At 39.0% G+C, this 23,580-nt stretch overlaps 1 protein-coding gene across 5 annotated transcripts in view; it reads left to right on the top strand.

The window, feature by feature from the left end:
* The window catches only part of dock4b (dedicator of cytokinesis 4b), a 160,538-nt gene that overhangs the window by 112,607 nt on the left and 24,351 nt on the right, over window positions 1–23,580 (top strand). For 3 of the 5 annotated variants that reach the window (XM_047389716.1, XM_047389719.1, XM_047389715.1), the window contains exons 33-45: window positions 1,212–1,238; window positions 1,589–1,684; window positions 1,787–1,847; window positions 7,320–7,413; window positions 8,552–8,700; window positions 9,318–9,404; window positions 9,531–9,635; window positions 9,911–10,052; window positions 11,940–12,106; window positions 15,394–15,480; window positions 17,090–17,266; window positions 21,010–21,093; window positions 23,192–23,311. In XM_047389716.1, coding sequence (XP_047245672.1) covers window positions 1,212–1,238; window positions 1,589–1,684; window positions 1,787–1,847; window positions 7,320–7,413; window positions 8,552–8,700; window positions 9,318–9,404; window positions 9,531–9,635; window positions 9,911–10,052; window positions 11,940–12,106; window positions 15,394–15,480; window positions 17,090–17,266; window positions 21,010–21,093; window positions 23,192–23,311 — 1,396 coding nt within the window. The remainder of the gene's footprint in view (window positions 1–1,211; window positions 1,239–1,588; window positions 1,685–1,786; window positions 1,848–7,319; window positions 7,414–8,551; window positions 8,701–9,317; window positions 9,405–9,530; window positions 9,636–9,910; window positions 10,053–11,939; window positions 12,107–15,393; window positions 15,481–17,089; window positions 17,267–21,009; window positions 21,094–23,191; window positions 23,312–23,580) is intronic. The other 2 variants (XM_047389718.1, XM_047389717.1) reach the window with 1 other exon arrangement.

Raw genomic sequence — 23,580 nt, 5'->3', positions numbered from 1 at the left:
GTTTTGACCCATGTTTAGCTCCATCCATCTTCCCATCAACTCTGAGCAAACTCCATGTTGCTGTTAAAGACGAACATCCCTACAGCATGATGCTGCCACCACCATGTTTCACCATGTGAATGGTGTATTTAGGCTTATTTGCAATGTTAGATTTCCCCCACATGTAGCATTTCACATGCATGCCAAAAAGTTCTGATCAAAGCATCTTCATCTTCATTTTTGCTGTGTCTCATATGTGGCTGTTTGTGAACTGCAAACAGGGCTTTTTATTAACAATGACATTCTTCTTGCCGCTCTTACATAATGATTTGTGGACTGCACAACTAATGGTGGTTGGGTCAATGGATTCATCAAGCTAAGCTGTGGATCCTTGCAGATGTTGCATAGTTACTTCTTGGCTGCGTCTCTGATTAATTTTCTCCTTGACAATACCGTTTATTTCGGTGGAACAGAACAGAATTCCTGTATTTATACTAAGATTAAATTACCGGGTACACGCAGATACATTTGACTATATCACCAAATTAGTAAACAGTTTAAAGGCAAGTTGTTGCACTACATTTCATTTCTGGATATCAAACTTTTCTGATTTTTATTCGTAAAAATGGGTGAAAACCTTGGATAGTTTTCTTCCTTCCTTATTTACGTCTGAACATCAGCATCATGCTGTTGGGAGGCTTTTCTATGGCAGGGTCAGGGAAACTGGTGTTATTCTAACACAAAATCCCAATAAAATACCTTGAGGCTTGTGGTTGTAACCTGGCAAAATGTGCAACAGTTTAAGAGATATTGATACGTTGGTAAGACGATGTAGGTGTGAATTTATCTGTGATCCTTTTGTTGTAAATCATTCACCTTTCCATCATTTTTTATGTAGGAGAAATAACAGAGTTGACCAAGAGCAATAAATACTCAAGGAGCTTAATGTTTATATGAAATGGATAACATGTATGTCATTGTAATTATGCAGTTAGTTAGCAATATTATGATCCTTATTTTATTTATTCTAGTCAGTAGCTTGTTGTTTCTTCTGTTTGAATTGCAATATATTCATTTTCTATGATTTCAGCATATTTTAGTTCCGTTTTGCTTTCCAATAACTGTCCCACCTGCTGACTTTTACCACCCCTTAAGCTGAGCCGTGTGAGTTTGTGCTGATTTTAATCATGTTAATATTAATTTATTCCGCCTATGCTTCCCGCCTGGAGTAGAATTCCTCTGTTTGGTCCGTACCCTAGGTAAGATGCTCTCCTCCTTGGTCTCTGTGTCGTCTTTGTCAGGGGAAACGGGAAACGATTGGTCCGTCCCAAAATAGAGCTATTGTGTGTCTGATCTCCTAACTTTCCATCAAACCAACCCGTTATTATAATCTTTGTAATTTGTTTAGTTTCCTATTATAACTCCAGCAGGCGAGCCAACAAGCATAGGTGACTTGCATGATTGAGATTAATTTCTTTGCTTTGTGCCATTTTCTTTCTTCAGTGATTTCTTCCATTGCTGTTCCTGTTCCCGTTCTGTCTCTCTCTTGCCTTTTCAGGTCATGACGTTCTCTTTGTCTTGTTCTTGTCTCTTTTCATTTTTCCCGCAGCCTGCTGAAGAAGATTGAAAGGGAGACATGGAGGGAGAGCGGGATCTCTCTGATTGCAACTGTCACTCGTCTGATGGAAAGGCTGCTGGACTACAGGTCGGATAACACACACACACGCGCGCGTCCTCCGAGATACATAAGTATATCTGTTTCGGTTATCATGTCAGATAGTTTTTTATATTTGTGTTTATTCCACAGGGATTGTATGAAGTTGGGGGAAGTGGATGGTAAAAAGATTGGATGCACCGTCAGTTTATTGGTAAGTTTATATTCTTCCCTAAAAAAGATTATACAATTACTTCCACTGATGTGAACATCTGGTTAATGTGAAAACATTTGTTCACTAAATTCCTGAGTTGCATTAAATTACGCAAAACGGCTAAAAACGGCATTCATATGAATAGTGCAGCAATTTCTTTCATCCCAGCCACTCAGAAATAATGTGAACTGGATGATCAGTTTTAAGAAAAACAAAATAAAAAGTAGATGACTTGCCAAATATGTATCACATTTTCTCTCACTCTTATAATTTTATTTATTAAATAAAGATTAGCCTAACATTAGCTCTGTAGGCGGCCATCAAAATCAGTTGAAATGTATTGGGTTGGAATGTGATAGACTGATTTCTTATCCTGTGAAAAGCTAAGAATGGTTTAGATCTTAATATGTCCTGATCAAGACTCTTTTTTTTTTTTTGTCCCCCTCCATTCAGCATTTGCTGGTACTGGGTCCCAGTTTAATAGTAAATAGTTCATAAATCCAATACCATGTACGTGTGTAAGCTTGAGAACAGTAGGTTAAAACAGCTGGGAAACAACACAGTATATTTCATTAATATTGCAATACATGATTATACTGATTTTGTCCCACTTAATTCATTCACGGGTTATGTTCAGGACAATACAGTTTCCATCCTTGAAGATACTTTGTCTCAATCTGATTTTCTGCAGGTCAGCCTCAATATGTTGCTCCTTTCCAGGTTAACTGGAATAAGAAAGCTACTGTAATGTTCTGCAAAACACCCACAAGTAAAAAATGTCTTGTTAAAAAAGATCTGACTGACTTCCGGTTGTGATATGTAGAGGGAGGACACATGTGAGAGGGCTCTTGGTTATCCTATTGCATTTCTTCTATTTCGCCTACCCTTTCTTCATAACTTTAATATAATTATCAGTGCTAGGTTAAGCTAAGACTTTCCTATCCAAGTATGAGTAACTCCAAGAATCCTAAGTCATCCATGAGCGCTCCAACTCAGGCAACACTTGCTACGGATCAGCTGTCAGCAGGATTTGCAAAACAAGGGATCTCCCTCAGGGTCGATGCATCCCTTCTTATTAAAGAGGCCAGTGATAACTTTGAACAGCTGTCAGTAGCAGAGTCCAACTTCAGAGAGCTCCAAAACCAGATACTTTTGGACCGGCTTGACGACCTTGAGAACTGTTTGTGGAGAGCCAATCTCCGCATCCTGAACATCCCCGAAGGCAGTGAGGATGGTAAAGATCCACTCATTTCAGAAGTGTTGATTGGTCCCAAGGTTTTTCCTACGCCACCCGACCTGGAAAGAGTGCACCGGATCCAGTCAAAGATCAACCCCACATGCATTCCTGGTCTGCTTCTCTACATTCCAGCAGAAGGAGGTTGCTCTCTGCTGGGCCAGAAACCATGAGCTGCAGTACCAGAGGAGTTTCCAGGATATCAGTGCAACCCTTGCTAAAAAAACGAGCTGCTTTTAACCATGTGAAGCAAGCTCTGTACCCAAAGAACGTCAGGTTTCACATGCTGTACCCGTTTCAGCTATGAGCCATCACGCGGTAACGAGGTGATTACATTTGGCATGCAATGATTCACAAAAGCTTTATGATTGGAAGTTCAGCCAAGAGTAAGAAATAAATAAATACATCTTGGACTGAAAACCTCTGTTTAGCCTCGAGATGCTAATTTTTATCCTCTGAGACTTCTATATTACACACAGCCCATGGAATTAAGGGTTAAAGATCTTCCTACTTTGGAATTACTGGGAGCCTTCTCTGGGAGGAAGGTAAAAGGAAGTTGTTTTTTGTTTTTTCAGAAGTTCTTGAGGAAAATGTTTAGCCTGCAGCTTACCTCAGAGAGAGGGATAAGTATAGGCATGGTTCTAGTTATGTTTGTTCATGATGTGGGATTGGGATATGGGTAGGGGCATCATCAGATCTTTGCAAACCGTGTATTTTGTTTTGTTTTTGTTTTTGTTTTCTGTCTTTTTCCTTTCAAACGTGGTTCTCAGAGAGGAGATTGGTGTAACTGTCCATTCCGTTGCAATCACTGCAGAATACTGCAAAATTGGAAAGCAATACAAATACAGAAAAAGCTGCTAATACAGAAAAGCTGTTTATCTGTTTCATTCTAATCTTAATTCCAGAATGTCTGGTACTGCCATTTTGTTGCACAAAAAATTCAATTCATTCTGCCAAAAATTATTTCTGACCCGCAAGGGCGATTTGTAATGATATCCAATCTCCTCTATCATAAACCTGTCATTTTGGTTAATGTCTATGCCGCAAATTGGGATGATGACAAATTCATGGAAAAAAATTATTTCATTATTCTCAGAGCTGAACTCACATCAGTTCATTTTTGCAGGTGATCTAAATTGTGTAATTAACCCTGTAATGTACCGTTTCAATCCTAAATCTATGAATCTTTCAAAAAAGGCTAAATTGCTATCTGCTTTTATGGACGACAGGGGGAATTGACCCCTGCCATTTTTATTCCCTCAAAGCAAAATGTTCTTCTTTTCCTCAGTACACCGTTCATATAGTAGAATAGATTACCTTTTTATTGTAAGGTCTCTTCTTCCTCTTGGCAAATAGGTGGAATATTCAACTAAAATAAAAATCAGATCACGCCCCTATACTACTAGACTTTGCATTTCCTCTTTATAAAATGGAACAACCTTGAAATTCATTGACTGAAAAGGTATTTTGTGAGCTAATATCTCAAAAAATTGATGATTTTTTAGAATTCAATAAAAAAGATGGTACTTCCCCATCTCTGCTGTGGGAAACCCTAAAAGTAGTGATCAGGGGAGAGATAACATACTCTGCTAAAATAACAAAGATGAATAGTACCAAACAAGAGAAGCTTCTACAATCAATAAATGTTATGGATGATCTGTATTCTGCTGCCCCCTCTCCTGAGCTAGATAAAAAGAAACTAGACCTTCAAATGCAGTATAATGTATCTACTGGGAAGACGGAACAACTATTGTTAAAGTTGTGGGGTTACATCTATGAACATGGTGAGAAAGTGGGCCGTTTGTTAGCGCAGCAGCTTAAGACCCGTTCAGCTGCTCAACAAATTTCACAGATAAAAAACGACAATGGGGACCTAACTATTAATCCACATGAAATTAATGAAACATGTGCTTAGTTCTACTCAAATTTATATTAGTCAGAAACATCACAAAACAGTACCAACATGGAACACTTTTTTATTAATCTCCAGAGCCCGCTAATAAACATAATGCATAGAACCCAGAATGAACTACCATTAAAACACATTGAAATCCTTAATGCAATAATGGCAATGCAGAATGACAAATCACCAGGCCCAGATGGGTACCCAACAGTTTTTTTGTTTTTTTTTTAAGTTTGCAGATAAACTTTCAAAACTCCTACTTGAAATGTTGAATAATGCTCTGTCCCAAGGATCTCTCCCACGCACACTGACAGAAGCGTTAATCATCCTACTGTTAAAGCCAGCACAGAATGCAGCTCTTACCAACCAAGATCTCTTCTAAACAGCAACTTTAAAAAAAAAATTTTGCCAAAGTTCTTGCTTTAAGCAAAGAAACCACAATGCATGACGTGATCTCTGTAGACCAAACCGGTTTTATTCTTGGATGTCATTCATTTACAAATATCCACCGACTCCTAAATATTATTTACTCTTCTGCATCTGGTGTGGTGCTTGAGGTGGTTGTTGCAGTGGATGCAGAAAAACGTTTCATAGGGTGGAATGGGGATATTTACTCACATGTTAAATGAAATGTGGAAATGGCCCTAAACTCATTTCCTGGACCAAACATTTGTACACATCACCTAGAGCTGCCGTAGTTACTAATGGCAAGCAATCACAGTATTTTCAGTTGACAAGGGGAACCTGTGAGAGATGCCCCATTAGCCCACTACTTATGCCTTGGCCAGAGGGCCCTTATCTATTGCTCTTACAACACTAATATCAATAAGTGGAAATTATAGGCAGGGGGATGGACCATAGAGTATCTCTGTATGCTGATGATCTATTAATGTATATATCGGACCCTCACATGACATATACAGACAGGAAGGCACAGCAGCCTATAAGGTCACATGTTTACAGTGAGCGTCATTATAAAGGATTGAGAAACACTTGCTTGTTACATAAATTAAATCAAATTGAAATTCATGTCATACATTTCAGATTTCAAAGCCATGGAGAGGAAAATAGGCCATATTTTTTTTAAAACATGGCCAAACAAAAAGCAGTTGCGGCACTCACTGGGGTTGTAACAGAGAATATCACATAGACTACACCAACAGCAGGGGGTGCAGTTGAGTATAGTCAGAAAGTCACAAACTGGTTGCCTTCATCAGGACCGTGATGCTACATTTGGGTTTGGATTGCAACATCTCTTTTAAAAAGTAAATATAAATGCATCAAATAAATTAATGAATATTCTTGGCTTTTACTGAAAATTTCATAACAAGATTCCCTCTATTTGTCCTGGTGAATATGCAGTTAGAATTACTATTATCCCAAGTAAGTCAAGAATTAGAATCTTAGTTCAGCTTACGTTTAATTTATATTATATTGGTTTAGTTCAGCTGCATTCACTGTCATAAGCGGTACCGACGTTGTCTTTATAGCTAGACAGAACAACATTTGAGATTGGGCCGCCTCTAACATTTTATTATATCCATCAATCCATGTTTTATACCTGCTTCTTCCGTACAGGGGGAGCTGGTGCCTATCTCCAGCAGTCCACTGGCGAGAGGCGGGGTACACCCTGGACAGGTCGCCAGTCCATTGCAGGGCAAAACACAGGACAAACAACCATGCACACACCCATTGACACCTAAGGGCAATTTAGAAAGAGACCAATTAACCTAACAGTCATGTTTTTGGGAGGGACTGTGGGAGGAAGCCGGAGTACCCGGAGAGAATCCAAGCATGCTGGAGGAGAACATGTGAACTCCACGCAGAAACACCCTCGACTCGAACTGAGGACCTTCTTGCTGCAAGGCAACAGTGCTACCAACTGTGCCACCATGCAGCCCATTTTAATGTATAATGTAAAAAAAAAATTGTAATTTATTTTTGATTCCGATAAGGGTTGAAATGAAATGCTGACAACGCTGAGTACTCCGCTGAGTAATTAATAAGACTTTTCTATTCTGCACCTTGATACAGTTGTTTCTTTTGCAGAGCAAATTTTGATTCTTGACATTTATTGGATTGAAAATATAAATGTGTACCCTGCAGGCTTTGCTTATGTAACTAAATCCATCGCCTGGGTGTGTGGGCGAGTAAATCAGAAGTTTCTGTTACTTTGCAGTTGATATGTGTTATTGCACCTTTGTTAAGCATCGGCCTTTTATTTTCTGTGCTTATTTATGTCTTTAAACCCTCAGATTGTTGCAGCCTCGTTACCCCGTTTGCCTTCCTTCTCTTTTGCTTTTCTTTCAACTGAATCACCCTCTTCTCCTTTCAGAACTTTTACAAAACGGAACTGAACAAGGAGGAAATGTACATCCGCTACATCCACAAACTGTACGACCTCCACCTCAAAGCCCAGAACTACACAGGTACTCCCCTGGGGAGAGTGTTTTTAATGATATGCATCTCTTGTTTTTCTCCCATTATCATCTTATTAGTCATACCCCTTAAACTTTTCCACATTTTGTCACATTATAAACACAAACTTCTTTTATTGATATTTAATGCAATAGACCAACATAACGTTGTGCATAATTGTGATGGAGAAGGAAAAGCATGCATTGTTCTGAAACATGTTTACACAAAACAGCTTGAAAACTGTAGCATGAGCACAATGTCAACATTTAGAAACATGTTGGTGGCATCATCATACTGTGGGATTGTTTGTTCCAGCAAAGACAGGGAAGTTGGTCAGAGTCATAATTACCAATTTCTCATTATTTATTTTCCATCAGCCTGTTATTATAATATAAGTAGAAGAGAGAAATAATGATGGGGGGGAAAAGTGAACAAAAAAAATGGTAAAATGTTTAGAACTACAGATTAGATACTACAAAAACGTGATCATTTTTAACCATAACCATTTACATTTTTCTGTGTACCATCTGGTTAACAGTCTAAATAGACCAAAAAAAGAGATAGTATATTTAATGTATATTTTTGTGCAGTTATTTATGTTAAACAAAGACATTTTTTACATTTACATTCCACCATTAGCAACCTTGTACATGCCACAATTATTTATAGTGTGGGGTCATGCTCCAACTGCAGGTACTACATGAGGATTGTGCCCCCTGTGGGTGTTTTCAGATGAGTTTCAGGCCCACTGCACCCGCTGCCCATTGAGCCACAGCAGTACAAGCTTTTACATTGGGGTCTTCAGAAACACTTTAAAAAGTCACTAGATTTGCCACTAGTCACAGTTTGAAAAATAGTTGCTAGAGAGGTCGGAAAAGTTGATAGGCTGGCTTCACCGGTCAGACTTGATGAAAAGATGGTTGAAACTGAATACAGGCAATTCCGGATGGTAAACTTCATCTTACAACAGGACAACAATCCATCACATACAATCCCAAAAAAGATTCATATTTGTGGTTGTAACATAACAAAAGTGGAAAAAGTCTAGATCTATGAATACTTCTGAAAAGCTGTACTGTATTGTTTTTCCCTAGTCGTTATCTTACTCCAAATGTCTAATCTGTACCGCGGTCACCGTGTTTATTGCAGAGGCTTCATACACCCTGCTGCTGTATGACGAATTACTGGAATGGTCAGACAGGCCGCTCAGAGAGTTCCTTAACTACCCCATGCAGAGCGAGTGGCATAGAAAGGAGTACTTGCATCTCACGATCATCCAGAACTTCGATAGGGGAAAGGTGAGGTGGCACACAGCATAGTCTAACTTACTCTGGATTTGCATATAAAACATTTTGCAGTCCCTGCCTCCCGCCCACAGACTGCTGGAGATAGGCACCAGCTTCCCCGCGACCCACTACGGAAGAAGCGGTATAGAAGATGACTGACTGACTTTCATTTCGCAGTTAATTCTATGATGCCGTGTACCCAGATTTAAGCTGAATGCAATAACTTTTCACAATTTAAGGGTTTACATGGTCCGATGCTATTTCACACATAAACTCACTTCTTGCAAAGGGAAATTATAGAAAATTTTAACATTCCAGAGGAATTTAGGAATCATTCAAGCTACTCCTTTGTGGTTGCTAATAGTCCACTTTTCCCACGCATTCACCAGCTTCACCATCTGTTTGTATGGCCGTTCAGGGTCCAGGAGGCAGCAGGAAAGAAAAGTTTCCTGTTTAATTTGCAAGTCTACCGGATTCTGTACCAGTATTTGATTCTTTCTGTTTGGCTCAATAGTGCCATCAAGTGGTTTGATAGCAATCCTGCACATTAAGAGTCGAATTTTCCTTAAAGGTTTGTGCTGAGATGTTACATGTTTTTTTTCTTTCTTTGTTTCTTTTTGAAACCTCAGTGTTGGGAGAATGGCATCATCCTTTGCAGGGAGCTTGCTGACCAGTACGAGTCTTACTACGACTACAGGAACTTGAGCAAAATGAGGGTAAGCTGTGAGAGGAGATGCATGCATGCAGGTGGAATTTTGAAACAGCATAGTTGGTAATCCATTCAGTTTAGGAAGAAGAGAAAAGAAGCAAATAAAAATACAGTGGCTGGTTTTCTTTGTCAGATGATGGAAGCATCCCTGTATGACAAAATCATGGACCAGCAAAGATTAGAGCCTGAATTCTTCAGAGTTGGCTTCTATGGAAAGAAGTTCCCTTTCTTCTTACGGGTAAAAAAAAACAAAAAAACATTATTCCCATATTCTCTATTGAATTGTGTAGTACTTTTAACTGTCTAAAATCAAAATAAAACTTCAGAAAGATTTAACATTCTCTTAAATAATACTCCTTCAGTGTAAGGTGACATTCAGCAACTTTTATTCTGCGCCATTTAATGATGTAACAGTCCCTGTCTTTGTTGCAGTTTGCAGTTGCATGCTGCAGCCACTAGATGTCAAGCTAACCCTGTGCTGCTTTTTCTTTAAACACGCTTCCTCTGCTGCAGAATAAAGAGTTTGTGTGCCGCGGCCATGACTACGAGAGGCTGGAGGCTTTCCAGCAGAGGATGCTCAACGAGTTTCCCCACGCCATCGCCATGCAGCACGTCAACCAGCCGGACCAGACCATATACCAGGCCGATGCACAGTGTATCCTTGGCAATACAGAATTTATCCGTGCAAGTGACTATTGACAGCACAATACATGGGCACCTGTATGTTTTTTGTATCCATAACTGACCATAATGAGCTATCACATGCCTATCCCCGCTGTTTGTCTTGCAATAATAATCAAAAACCATTCACATTCAAAAATAGACAGATGCACTGTATTGCAAATGTATGCATTATACACATTTTGCAACAAACTGCAATCAGGCACACTGCTGGAGGAATTTAAAAGTGAACCCATGAGGTGGTTTTTCAAAGAGGCTAAATACTTTTTACTAGATTACGGGATACGGTTTTGATAAGGCTGTGTTTTTTTATTTTTTTTTATTTTTTTATTGATTTACAGAAAAGTAGCAAAGTCTGCTAATTAGATAGTCAAGTGGATCATTCCATGTGATCTTGAAGAATTAAGGTTGAGAAAAAGATCAATATATTTTTTATATGCTAAGCTGTACAGATGGCATCTAAGGCTACCTTAGCTACTAGTGTGCTGCATGTGTCTGTTTTCTAAAACCAAGCAAACACCCTCGCTGTACATATCTCACAGTCCGTTAGGGAAAGCTCGTTTCATTTCTTTGCATTGTTCGAACTCATAAAAACAAAATTTTGGCCCTTTTAATTATTCAGACAAATGTAAAGGACAAGTGTTGGCCCATATAGAAGTGCTGAAATACAATACCCAGACACAAGAGCAGAATAAAACAACTTTTTTTTTTCCTGTCCTTATATAAACTGTACATCATATATACAGTATGAGAGAGACAGAGAGAGAGGAATTGTGAAGCGGAATTGTATGCATGCATGAACGCACCATATGCTTGCACAGGGTTATTTTATGCCTGTATATGTAATTGGAATGTGTGCACATGTCAATCTTCACATGTTAACTTGAAATAAATGTGCAAACCTGCCAAATCTATTAGTCTTTAGTGAAATCTAATGTATGTCTGTGTATACATGTGAATATGGACAGACATGTGTGTTATGTGTTGGTACATGTGAATTGTGTTTGTGCATGCTAATAGGATCTGTGTATATGTGGAAATGCAAATGTGAAAATGTGAATGAGTTGTGTGTTTTATGAACTATCCATATTCATGAGTTGTTTGCATGCACATGTAAATTGCACATAGATTATATGCATGTATGTGTGAATCCTTTGCCTCTATAGTTCATTTAGATATGTGTACAGGGAAATGTTATGTGTGTACATGTGAAATGTACGCATATACATTAGTTTTCATCTGAAATTTGTATGTAAAATGTATAAAAGTGTATATGCGAGTTGCGTGTGCCCACATGTGATTTATATATGTGCACATGCAAATTTGGTGAGAGCACATGTGAACTGTCTACATGCGTTATATATATACAGGCATTTCACATGTATGCACACTTAGATTGCATGCATGGATGCAGTCTGTGTGTGCATACATGTGAAATGACATGCAAGTGCGAATGCATACGCATTTAAATTTTACATGTTCACATGGACATTGTTTTCGAACGCACATGTGAATCGGACTCTGACAACAATTGTTTACATAACACCAATCAATAGCTTCTCTGTCAGATTGTTCACTCATTCGTGTATCGTGGTCACAAGCACGCATGCACTCTGTTTTATGTGGATCAGTCGTTCTCCCTCTGATAAAGATGGTTTTTTTGCAATCAACCACACTTTTGAACAACAACAAAAAAAAATATCTGGCCTATTTGTGTGTAAGTGGGTCCTCATCTGTCTATCAGAGCATCCTCAGTTTCCTGTATTCTTCCAGGTCATTGAAAGATTGTTGTCCATTTCAGTCCCGGAGCACTTTTCCCTCGTTGCTCATGCATTTTCCTTGACTTGTGGGGGGCTTTCAGATCTGCAGATCTATGCTGTAACTCCCATCCCAGAGAGCCAGGACGTGCTGCAGCGAGATGGGGTGCCTGACAACATCAAAAGCTTCTACAAGTTTAATCACATCTGGAGGTTCAGATACGACCGACCGTTTCACAAGGGCACCAAAGACAAGGAGAACGAGTTTAAGGTAAAGAAAAAGTAAATTCTTGCAAAAGCATGTGAACACCCACACATATGGATATTGGGGAAAATAACTTGCTGCCTTTGACTGTGACTGGAGAAGCTATAAAATAATTTGTGTTGTGAAGTCAGAAAATAAGGCTCCAGTAATTCTATTAGGACTTTCTCTTCAGAACCATTTGAAACAGCCTCATTGACAACCTTCGTGGCATCACTCTTTTATCACACAGCATGTGCTCAAGTGTTAGTCTGTGTATGGCGTGCATGTTTTATTCTTTAGGGAAGCGCCATCAGTAATTATACACAAAAACCCGGGCAATAGTCAGAGCCGTGTAAGGCTTGAGCGCATATGATGCCTTTTCAGGCTGATTCGGTCCTGCAGCTGTACACACTTTAAGACGCCTAGCAACACAGAGCCCAATATTACTCTCATAAATATTCAGCTTTACTGCATGGAGGCTTCATGCCGTTTTCTCATCACTTCCATCAAGGTTACTTGGCTAAATTTAATCACGGTATCACATTTTCATTTAGGCTAGATATCTCTGGCCTTGAGGTAGGAACAGTGTGCAATAAACATTAATGTTGTGACTAGAGTGCACTGCGGGTGTGGAAATGTATGATTACTGTATGATCACCATAAATAAAAAAGCCATCAATCAAGTGTTTTTTTTATATATATATTTTCTTAGAAATGCAGAGACTTGTATTTATGTCAGATGTTTCTGTCAACTTACTGCTATGAAACACTTTTTTACTTCCCACGAGCTGTGTTCAGGTGGGCCTTTAAAAGCATCAAATCAATAAAGGGCAGCAGGGTTGTGTAGTGAGTCGGAAGACCCTCCTTCAGCGTGAGGACACTGGATCGATACTGCATATCAACTTTCAGCTGCTCTTTTGGGGGGTCCTGGAGCAAGACACTGGGTTCGAAACTAGATTTAAAGTAAACAAATTAGCCCATCGTGTACCTGCACATTGATCCTAATTTGTGGTTAAAAGTGTCCTGAGTGGAAAAAAACTGTTTGTTTTTTTAAAGCAGGGCTTTGCAGCAGATTGATTTCAAAATATTTAATGAGCTTTTCTGTGATAGACCAACACAAAGTAGTGCATGACTGTAAATGGAAGAAAAGTATACAGGTACATTTAAAAAATTTTGAATACTGCATAAAACTGCAATATTTTTTGCCAGTCATCTCAGAAAGTGGAACTCATATAATATATAGAGTCATGAAAAGTAAAGTAATAAATTCCAAGCCTTTGTTTTTGTAATTTTGGTAATTAAGGCTTACAGTTATTGGAAAACTCAGGATCTTACACCCTAATCAGCTTATTAGCTCAAAACACCTGCAAAGGTTTCCTGAGCCATTAAACGGTCTCTCAGTCTGGGTCATAGGCTACACAATCATGGGGAAGACTGCTGACTTGACAGAAGTCCAGAAGACAGTCATTGACACCCTTCACAAGCAGGGTAAGCCACAATAGGTCATTGCTGAAGAAGCTGGTTGTTCAGTGCTGTATCCAAGCATATTAACAAAACATTGAGTGGAAGGGAGAAGTGTGGTAGAACAATGTGCACCAGCAACAGGAAGAGCCGCAGCCTTGACAGGATGGTCAAGCAAAATCCATTAAGAAATTTGGGGAAGCTTCACAAGATGTGGACTGACACTGGAGTCTGTGCATCAAGAGCAACCACACACAAATACTAGACATGAACTACAAATGTTGCATTACTTGTGTCAAGCCACAACTGAGACAATGTCAGGAGCGTCTTACCTGGGCTAAGGAGAAAAGGAACTGGACTTTTGGTCAATGGTCCAAAGTTCTGTTTTCAGATGAAAGCATTTGCATTTCATATGGAAATTAAGGTCCCAGAGTCTGAAGGAAGAGTGAAGAGGCACAGAATCCACGTTGCTTGAAGTCCAGTGTAAAGTTTCTACATTGAGTGATGGTTTGGGGTGCAATGTCATCTGCTGGTGTTGGTCCACCATGTTTTCTGAAGTCCACAACCATCTACCATGAAATTCTAGAGCACTTCATGCTTCCCTCTGCTGACAAGCTTTATGGTGATGCTGATATTATTTTGTAGCAGGACTCGGCCCCTGCCAAAGATACCAGAAGCTGGTCCAACGACCATGTTGTTCCTGTTCTTGAATGGCCAGCAAACTCCCCTGACCTGAACCCCATAGAAAATCTATGGGCTGTTGTCAAGAGGAAGATGAGAGACACCAGACCCAACAAGACAGATGATCTGAAGGCAGCTATCAAAGCAATCTAGGCTTCCATTACACCTAGGCAGTGCCATAAACTGATCGCATCTATGCCACGGCACATTAATGCAGTAATTCATGCAAGAGAAGGCCCAACCAAGTATTGAGTGGATAGAAATGGGCTTTTTAGGGACTTTTCAGAAGCCTGACATTTGTGCTTAAAACAGCCTTTTTTGATTAGCCTAATGTGATACTGTAATTTTCTAACACCAAATTTCGTCTTTACCTGTAAGCCATAATCATCAGAATTACAAGGAATACAAGTTTAAATATTTTACTCTATGTGAAATGAATCTCTATAAAATAACTTTCACTTTCTGAAATGACTGGCAAAAATATTGCACTTTTACGCAATATTCAAATTTTTGCTTCTCTGATTAATTTTCTCCTTGCCTGACCTGTCAGTTTAACTGGAACTGACCAGAACAGAACAGCTGTATTTATACTTAAATAAATTGCACTCACTTAATTATCCGACTTCTGAAGACAACTGGTTGCACTGGATTTGATGTAAGGCTATCAGAATAAAGGGGACTGAATACCCAACAGTAAAAGACATTAAGGTTTATGCTTGTGTTAGAGCTGTCATCTGTAAAGAGCTGCACTATAAATATTCAGCAGCTTTCAATTCCTCAGGTTTGTTGACATGGCTACAATATGGCATAAGCTGTATCACATATGCAGCACTATAGGATACATTTGTTACATTAAAAGCCTCCTGTAAATACTCGAGTTGCCATAGTTTACCTTCTGTCAGAGTGACCTTGCAAGATGGGTGCGTATTGACAATCATGCCAGCCTGTGTAAAAGCTGGAACGTGAATGATGACATAAAAAATCAGACATGACGCCTTCCCTGCAACCAAAAGTGAACCTTTAGCAGCATGTGCAGCCTTATGTATTGCCTAAGCGTTAGACATTGAGTGCATCTGTGTATTAGGAAAGAGTAAGGATGGATTTTCTTTGATGATCAGCACAATCTCATGAAGGTATGTTGGGTTGTGTTTTTGTTTTGGGTTTCTTTGCAGAGCCTGTGGGTGGAGAGGACTACCCTGACTTTGGTTCAGAGTCTCCCCGGCATTTCCCGCTGGTTTGAAGTTGAGAAGCGAGAGCTGGTGAGTGTGAACACTCTTGATAAAATTACCTTGAAGACATAAAATCATACCCAGCCATCACACACAAGGGACACTACAATTTTGCAGGTTGCAGCTTAGAGCTCATCCCGCTGATACCTAGGTAAATATTGGCATCCCCAAGAAATGGCTCGGATCTTGGGAAAATGTTTGAATTTCTACCGTTTTCATATGTGTGGGTTTGTGAACACAAAAATCCTAAAACAAATCCTAAGAATCTTTTTGTTTCATTCACATCCCAAAGAACTGGGTTGAATGTCGCTTTGTCCAGTTAATATGCAAAACATGAGGCGGCATGTGTCTCTTAAGGTCTAAGCTCATATTCTTTAGTTCCAGCTGCTGAGCGGGGTGTGAAATTGTCTGAATGTAAAGGCTGTATTACCCTGTGATGGTTTAGCGGTACAATTGCGTATGAAATATGAAATTGGCGAAAGGATTAGGCTTTGTGAGACACTAAAATAGGAAACTCGAAAATGGAGAATGAAAAGAAGAGCCTGCACAAAAGTGACCTGGAGCTGAGTAATTGCTTGTTGACAAGATGTCAAGATAATTATTACCCACTTATGTGGAGAGGATTTTAATTATTTGTTTTTACTTTTTTCCAAGATGTATTTAATAATTTTAGTTCACTACATCAGGAAATTGCTCTGAAAATTCAGTGTATTATTTCTCAAGTACAAAACTGCACGTTTTTTTTTTTTTTTCCACTAAGCAAAACTTTTTTAATATAATAGATTAATTGTAAAACAAATTACAAGATTATTGTTTTACTGAAGTAGTTTTCAGTTACAGTTCAGTACAAGAACAAAAGAGTCTCTTATGGATTTGAATCAGAACAAAATATCAGAGTTAACATCCTTTAAATGAGTGTTCAGTAAGAAATTGTGAAACTATCCACTACTTCAAGATGAAAAACAGCTAAAACTCAGCTGCCTAACACTGTTCATTAAATGCATAACTCCCATGAGTATTTAAAGTGAAACCATGGTTTTAAGGTTTAATGTCTAAAATTACGAAGGCACACATTCTGAGGTATCAGCCTGTTTTCAGCTTTACCAGCTGGACCACCATAGAAGATCACAAGAATTGCAGGCTTAGAAATCTATTTTGTACCTAAAAGGATTGAAAATATGATTTATTTACTTGCAACATGATGCACATATGTGATGTTTTTAGTATTGTACAAATGTGTGTTTTTTTTAAATTCACTTTCCATTAATATGTTTGGGTGAATAACTGTCACTGGGCAACTGTCAAGACTTCCTCATGATTGTGCAAGTCCTAGCATGGTTATAATGAAATATTTCTTAATCAAAAAATATCATTATTCATCTCATGTAATAGTCAGATTTTCTGCTTTGCTTTTTCAATTAGCTGTAAGCTAGTATCATCAAAATTACCAGAAATAAATGCTTGACATCTATCACTCCGAGTGCAGTAAATCTATGTGAGTTTTGCTTTTTAAATTAAAATGTTGAAATAAATTAACTTTTTGACTAAATTCCGATTTATTAAGAGGCACACGTAGAGCTAAATTCAGTTAGAAGAAGCTGTAATGTGAAAAATATGTTTATAATCTCCCTGTTCACAGGTGGAGGTAAGTCCGTTGGAGAACGCCATTGAAGTGATCGAGAACAAGAACCTGCAATTACGCACTCTGATCACCCAGTGTCAGAGCCGGCAGATGCAGAACATCAACCCCCTCACCATGTGCCTGAACGGGGTCATTGACGCCGCCGTCAACGGAGGGCTGGCCCGCTACCAAGAGGTACGAACGGCTCAGCCGTGGGCGGCGTCGGAGGGTTGTTCAGAGAGCGAGGGTCGGGAAGCACTGACATATAGATTGCCTAATGATGTATGAAGGTGGAAAGTATGAAGCGGAGGGCCGTATGGGGAGTAAAAAAAAGAAGCAGATGAACAGCTGGATGGATGGATGCACCATCGGCCCGGCGAGGTTTTGATCGAATTTATAGATGAGTGGAAAGCAAGAGGGGGTTGGAAGCAGAAAAATGAGATAGATGGTTGATGTTGGAATGAGAGGATGGAATGGAGCTTTCAGTCAGCGAATAGATGGGTGGATGGAAGGATAGATGAGGGGAGAAAGCGGCGTCACGTAAAAAAAATCGCATAAAGAGAAATGGGGGGGGGGTGTAAAGAGATGGATGACTAATATTAGCTTACTGAATGAGGTAGGAGGAATTATGCAGCTGCTGCATTGTATGGTAGAATGGTAAAAGGCAGACACAAAAAGAGAAACATCTTCAGTCTCGCTGACAAACATTTGCATCTATTTGCAGTTTCTCGAAAGCACTGCACGAGAGATTGCAGGATAAGCGTGTGGTGCGCTCCAATTTTCCACAAAAAGCAAACAGCCTCAAAAAAAGGGAAAAACTACTTAAAATCTACTCAAGAAGATAGTTTTTAGCTTCAGCAAACTGAGTGGACTCTTCTCCCTGTCGCTTAGCAACTGCTGGGAGCGTGGATCTGGGGGCTGAAGAGGTTGGGTGCATTTCCTCGTCATTTATGCCTGCTTGCAGGCCCCATTGCGGAAAGCTATTTCCACATTTCTCTGCTGCTTTTCATTTCTTGTAAATTTCCTTCTCTTGCCATGCACAAGTAAAACAAATTAAACACATTTTTAATATTTTCCCAATAATCAGACAGATAAGACTTATTTTTCTGCTGCAAACAAACTGCCACGGACATCAACACCCGTTTTTCCTTCAAGGCACGCATCAAATTGCAAGCCATCACGGACCTTGCTTATAAATCTATTAATTTCTTTTCCCTCCATAAGTTCGATTGACAGCCATGGAAGCCCTGCTGCAAATAAGGGAGAAATTATTATTAATATTTAGATTTATCGCTCTAGTCTGAGTTGAAACCCTTCCGAAGAGAAGGAGGGAGAATTGGCTTCTGATTTATTTTCCCTTCCCATCAGCGCTCCCTCTCTAATTGGACTTTACTAACGATTAACTGAAGTTGCTCAATGGCCGGGTCCCACTCGTCACAGTCCAAAAAAAAATGTTCACCACGCCAGATTATCGATCAGTTTTCCAGCCTTTTTCCTGAGGCTTATAATTTGGGGTTGCTGCTGAAATGTAACCAAAAACTGCAACATTTATGCACTGAAATATTAAAAGAAATGTTATCTAGCCATTTTGCAGAGCTTAATAAGATATGCTATCCTGTATGGTGCATACTAATTTGATAGACTGCCATCTGGTGATATTTGGAATATAAAAACACCTCGAGTATTCAGACTCTGAATGCCTTTTGATGGGGATCTGTGTTTGTTTGTGAGTGTTTAAAGCAGCCTTAAGCATATTTTCTCTCAGTCTGTCTCTTTCGAAACAGACAGGTGTGTCCTTGAGAGGAACTGTACTGCGCTTTCTGCAAACCCCCCTCTTTTACCTCTAAGTGCCTCACCTCATTTGTTTTTTCTTCTTTTGCTGAATTTCCTTTTGGGCTAGATTTAAGAACAGATTGTGAGCTGGGCTTTCCATCATCTCCTCTTCTCTCCTTGCTTTCAGTCTAGTCTAACACAGACTGGAAGGATTTGGAGTAATCTGAGGACGTGTGACAAGTGTTGATGCCACTGTAAACAGCAAGGACCTAACAACAGTTAATGTATAGGGAGTATGAGGGAAACAAGACTTCCTGCTCACAAGACGAGAATACACAATATTTGCTTTGAGGGCTGTGTTGGTTTTTGCATGATGGCGCACCGTGTGAGGACCTGCAAAGAACAGAAATGCAGGAAATCATGTAAATGCTCGGATGGGGTAAAACACAGTGCAGTCTCGCACGAAGCATGTAGAATACTTTCCTTTTTCTTAGCAGGAAGCAGGGGGTGTTGATTCCCCATTGGTTGCACATGTTTGAAGGCAATGAAGAACTTTTTCAAGGTGCACAAACAGAAGTTTTATTTATTTTTTTGACCTGGTGTTCTTGCACCCCTTTTCCAATGCCACCCTGGACAACTGCCCATATGGCCCAAATAAAAAAAATAATAAACTACCACTGTTCACAGGATCGTGATGAAGATTTTAGCAATATTTTTGAAAAATCTGATTCTCCCCCTAAGCTGTATTTTGTGGTGGTTTTCACAAATAGACTAAACGTTAAATAAATGCCAAACTGTGTTAGGGAAAATTGTAATCTGTGGAGAATAATTCAGTCCTGGTTTGACTAGTCCAGGGGTTCCTAGGTCCAGTCCTCGAGAGCCATTGTCCTGTCACTTCAGTTGCATTTCTTCTCCAACACACCTGAATCATATAAATGGCTTTTTACCAGGCGTCTGCAGAGATGAGTGAGCTGATGAGGGAATCTAGAATTTTTTCAGGTGCATTGGAGCAGAGATGCAACTAAAGGTTGCAGGGTACCAGCTGACGATGACTGGACTTGGGCAACCCTAGATTAGTCCATATATTTGGCTATTTATGTTAGTCTAATTCTAAGTTGGTCCCCATGGCAAAAAGCTTTGAAATTCTCTCTTTTCTGTGTTTTCTTACGTAGTGTGAAAGTCTACAAAATGGAGTTTAAATCATTTCTGTTCAGCACAGAGTTACAAAGTTCAGTTTCAATTTGTCCAATTATAGATTTTGATCAAAAGTTTAGCGATTTGAAAACTGTGAAACTAGTCCTTTTGTTTAGCTTCACCACAAAGCCAAATGCGAACATTGGCACTGATGGTGAGCTGCTAGACAGTGTCATAAATGAACCTGTGAGAGAGCAACTATCAAAAACAATTATTTTAACCAGACTATCTACAACTGCAGATAGCTTGGCTAATTAACCAGCTAGTATTAGCTTGTTAGCCTTCATTGGCATTTAAAAATGTTTTACTAAATTAACTGATATTCTATTTATATGATTAGAACTATGCATCAAAATAAAAACAATAGTAAATAAATGACATCAGTTACATTATTATGACCTTAATGATCACTATTTTAAATAATTTAGGCAGGAGGAGGACTTTATTTAGTTTTTATTTAACCTTTATTTAACCAGGTAAGTTATTAAGAACAGATTCCTTTTTACAATTACAAGCTGGCAGGAAGGTCTAAGGTCTGTTTTTCTGATTTTGCAATTATATCAAATTATACATTTCTGTTTGTTTTTTTGTTTATATTGTGATACCTTCGCATCTTTACTCTAGGTCAATATTCAATGAGAATTTGATACTGACCCATGCCAACATAAATATAACTTTTATTTATTTTTTTAATAGATCAATAATCATTGGTACTAATGAAATTGATATAAGAACCTTTTTATATATCTTGATTTTTTTATATCATTCCTTTTGAGTCCTCAACAATCCAAACGGTAGTGATGCTCTCTTTAGTTTAGTCTCTTTGTATATTTGCTCAGCCGTCCTGAATGCATTGAAGGACTGTGCAAATAAAAAACTGAGTCAGGCCTGCTGGGATTCAGGTAGCATTGCCACACAGAACACATAACCACTTCAGGCCTTCAGATGTTCTCCATTTTGTTTACTTGCAGGCCTTTTTCGTGAAGGACTACATCATGAATCATCCCGAGGATGGAGACAAGATTGGCCGACTGAGGGAGCTCATGTTTGAACAGGTCTGAAATATAAGCTATATAAAAAAAAAAAAAAAGAAAACCTTCAAACTAATACATGCTGTATATTTTTGATTTAGGAATGTGCTCACAAGATGTTATGATTATTTTTTACTATTAATGGTCATGTATTGTAAGTATTGTTTTCTTTTTTACACACAAAAATACAAAATCTGTGAAACAAATGCAACTGTAGTGCATGTCAAAAGTTAACATAGCTTGATCATCAATATGAACATTACATTATTTTACCTTGTTTTGAGGTGGACGGATAATACAACAAATGATGTTTAAAGAGTCAACAATATACTCAAAAGCCCAAAGATTTACATACACGCCCCATACACAAATATGCAAATAAATCTCAGTTTGGTTACCATCCACAAGCCTTTGTTATAATTCTGTCAGGGTATTCAACCAGCCTTCTTATAAGAAAGTTTATCTTAACTGATTTGTTTAGTGGACCAGATCCCTCTTTTTAATATAGTCCATAAATCTTTAATAAGATTGAGGTTGGGTTTTGTTCCAGAAGTTTAATATGAGCCTACATCCTGTTGAAACACTTTTTCAGTTTCAGGCTGCTAGTTGTGGATTTGAGGTTAAATTAAAAGATTTCATTATTCCATTGACTTTGTGCAATGCACCATTAGCACTAACAGTGATCCCGACAGCATAATGTTGCCTCCACATTACTAAACAGTTGTTAAAGTGTTCTTGAGACTGAAACCCTCACCTGAAATACTCCAAATATACTTCTTGTCATTGTGGCCAAATCTAAGTTGAGCTTGAAGATGTAGACTTTTGGAGTATGCTCTTTCTTCTTGGTCAGCACCCTCTCAGTCCATGGTAATGTAAAACTGCATTCAACTTTGGACAGTAGTCCCTCTCACAAAACACATCAAGGTGGGACAAAGATATTGTAACTTTTTGCTGTGTGTTTTTGTGAAAGAACTTAAAGGGTTAAAGTCAACTGCTGTTAAATCCCTGCCTTGCAAAGCGATGAAGTCGCAAACCTGTATTGGATAAATTGAGGAAGGATAAACCTCTGTTTTGACCCAAGTATTCAATACAGCTATTGCAGTCTGTGCGTCCAGGTGGCCAATTAATTTTGGACAAATACACACAAAGACCACCTATGTTCTATTATAAGCACATCATTTCTCACCATTAACGCACATTGGAAGAGTCATGCTGAAGGGAGTAGAGACCGAACGGATCAAATGACCTCAGCCAAGTATAAGGCATCACATACCATGTGTGTCTACCACTCTATGGCAATCCTAGTGAGTTCTACTCAATGCCTCCTTTGGATTTGCAATGTTGGTTTGATTTTTGAAAGCTCACATGGGCTCACTTGATGGCTTAAATTTGTCATTTATGAATGACCAGAGGCAGCTCAGAGAGTGGCTCATGTTTTAACAGTTTTATGAAAGAGGTTTGTTTCACTGGTGCTCCTGGATCTTCCACGTTTCAATCAGCTTAAGCGTTGGTGGTTCTGTTAATCTAAGGATGACAGTTTAGGTCAGATAGTCGGAACCTGGACACAACTGAGTGTTCCAACAGGAAAATGACCCCAAACCTCCTTCAACGAACTAATTATAATGAACTGTACAAAGTCTCACAATGAGATTGGTCAAATATCCAGCAAGAGTTATGGCAAAAGCTTGATAATGGTAGCCATTAATCAGTAACTACAACTCTCATATGAAAGGATGGTGGTTAGTGCATCCAGAAAAAAAAAAAACTATATTCTGAAGTGCCATGAACTGGAAACTGCTGGAAAACCAATGTCCCTATCCACAGCAAATCTAGATTTGGATAAACTCAGAGGTTGCTCACCAAGAAAGAATCCTCTGCTAAAAAAAAACCGGCAAGACAAAAATTTTACCTTTTGGCCACAATGAAAAGAAGTATGTTAGGAGGTGTAAAGTTTTATAAGGTTTGCAAACCTAAGCACACTGTATCCTCAGCCAAGCATGCTGGTGGCAGCATCATGCTGTGGGACTGTTCCCTGTCAGTAATACTGATGTGGATGGAATAAGAGGAGGAGGATTACCCTCCAGCTGGAAATGTTTTTGATATTTCTGTTTCTGTGTTGCAGGCGCACATCTTAGAATATGGCCTCACTGTTCACGAGAAGTATGTTCCCCAAGACATGAGACCTCTCCATAAGAAGTTAGTGGACCAGTTCCATCTCATGAAATCCAGTCTGGGCATACAGGTAGGCCACCAGGTTGTAAATCAGGGATGAATTCAAACATCATATAAAACCGAATTGTTTGATTGCATGTGTTCTGTCATTTCCTTTGAATTATTAACAGACGTCTTTGTGGAAGTGTAAGCCAAATTTGACAGCAGAAAGCGTCTGCTGTGCTCAGACTTCCAAGTAAATGACCCCTGCAGTTCTTTCAAGGGGGGAAGCCACCCCTCATTAAACAAAGTTCCTCTCCTGTGCATACCACGGATTTTATTTACATACCACATGCTGGC

The sequence above is a fragment of the Girardinichthys multiradiatus genome, chromosome 17 (genome assembly GCF_021462225.1).
Source record: "Girardinichthys multiradiatus isolate DD_20200921_A chromosome 17, DD_fGirMul_XY1, whole genome shotgun sequence".
Lineage (NCBI taxonomy): Eukaryota > Metazoa > Chordata > Actinopteri > Cyprinodontiformes > Goodeidae > Girardinichthys > Girardinichthys multiradiatus.
The sequence above is the reverse complement of the archived record's forward strand: the minus strand, read 5'-3'. Positions and strand labels throughout refer to the sequence as shown.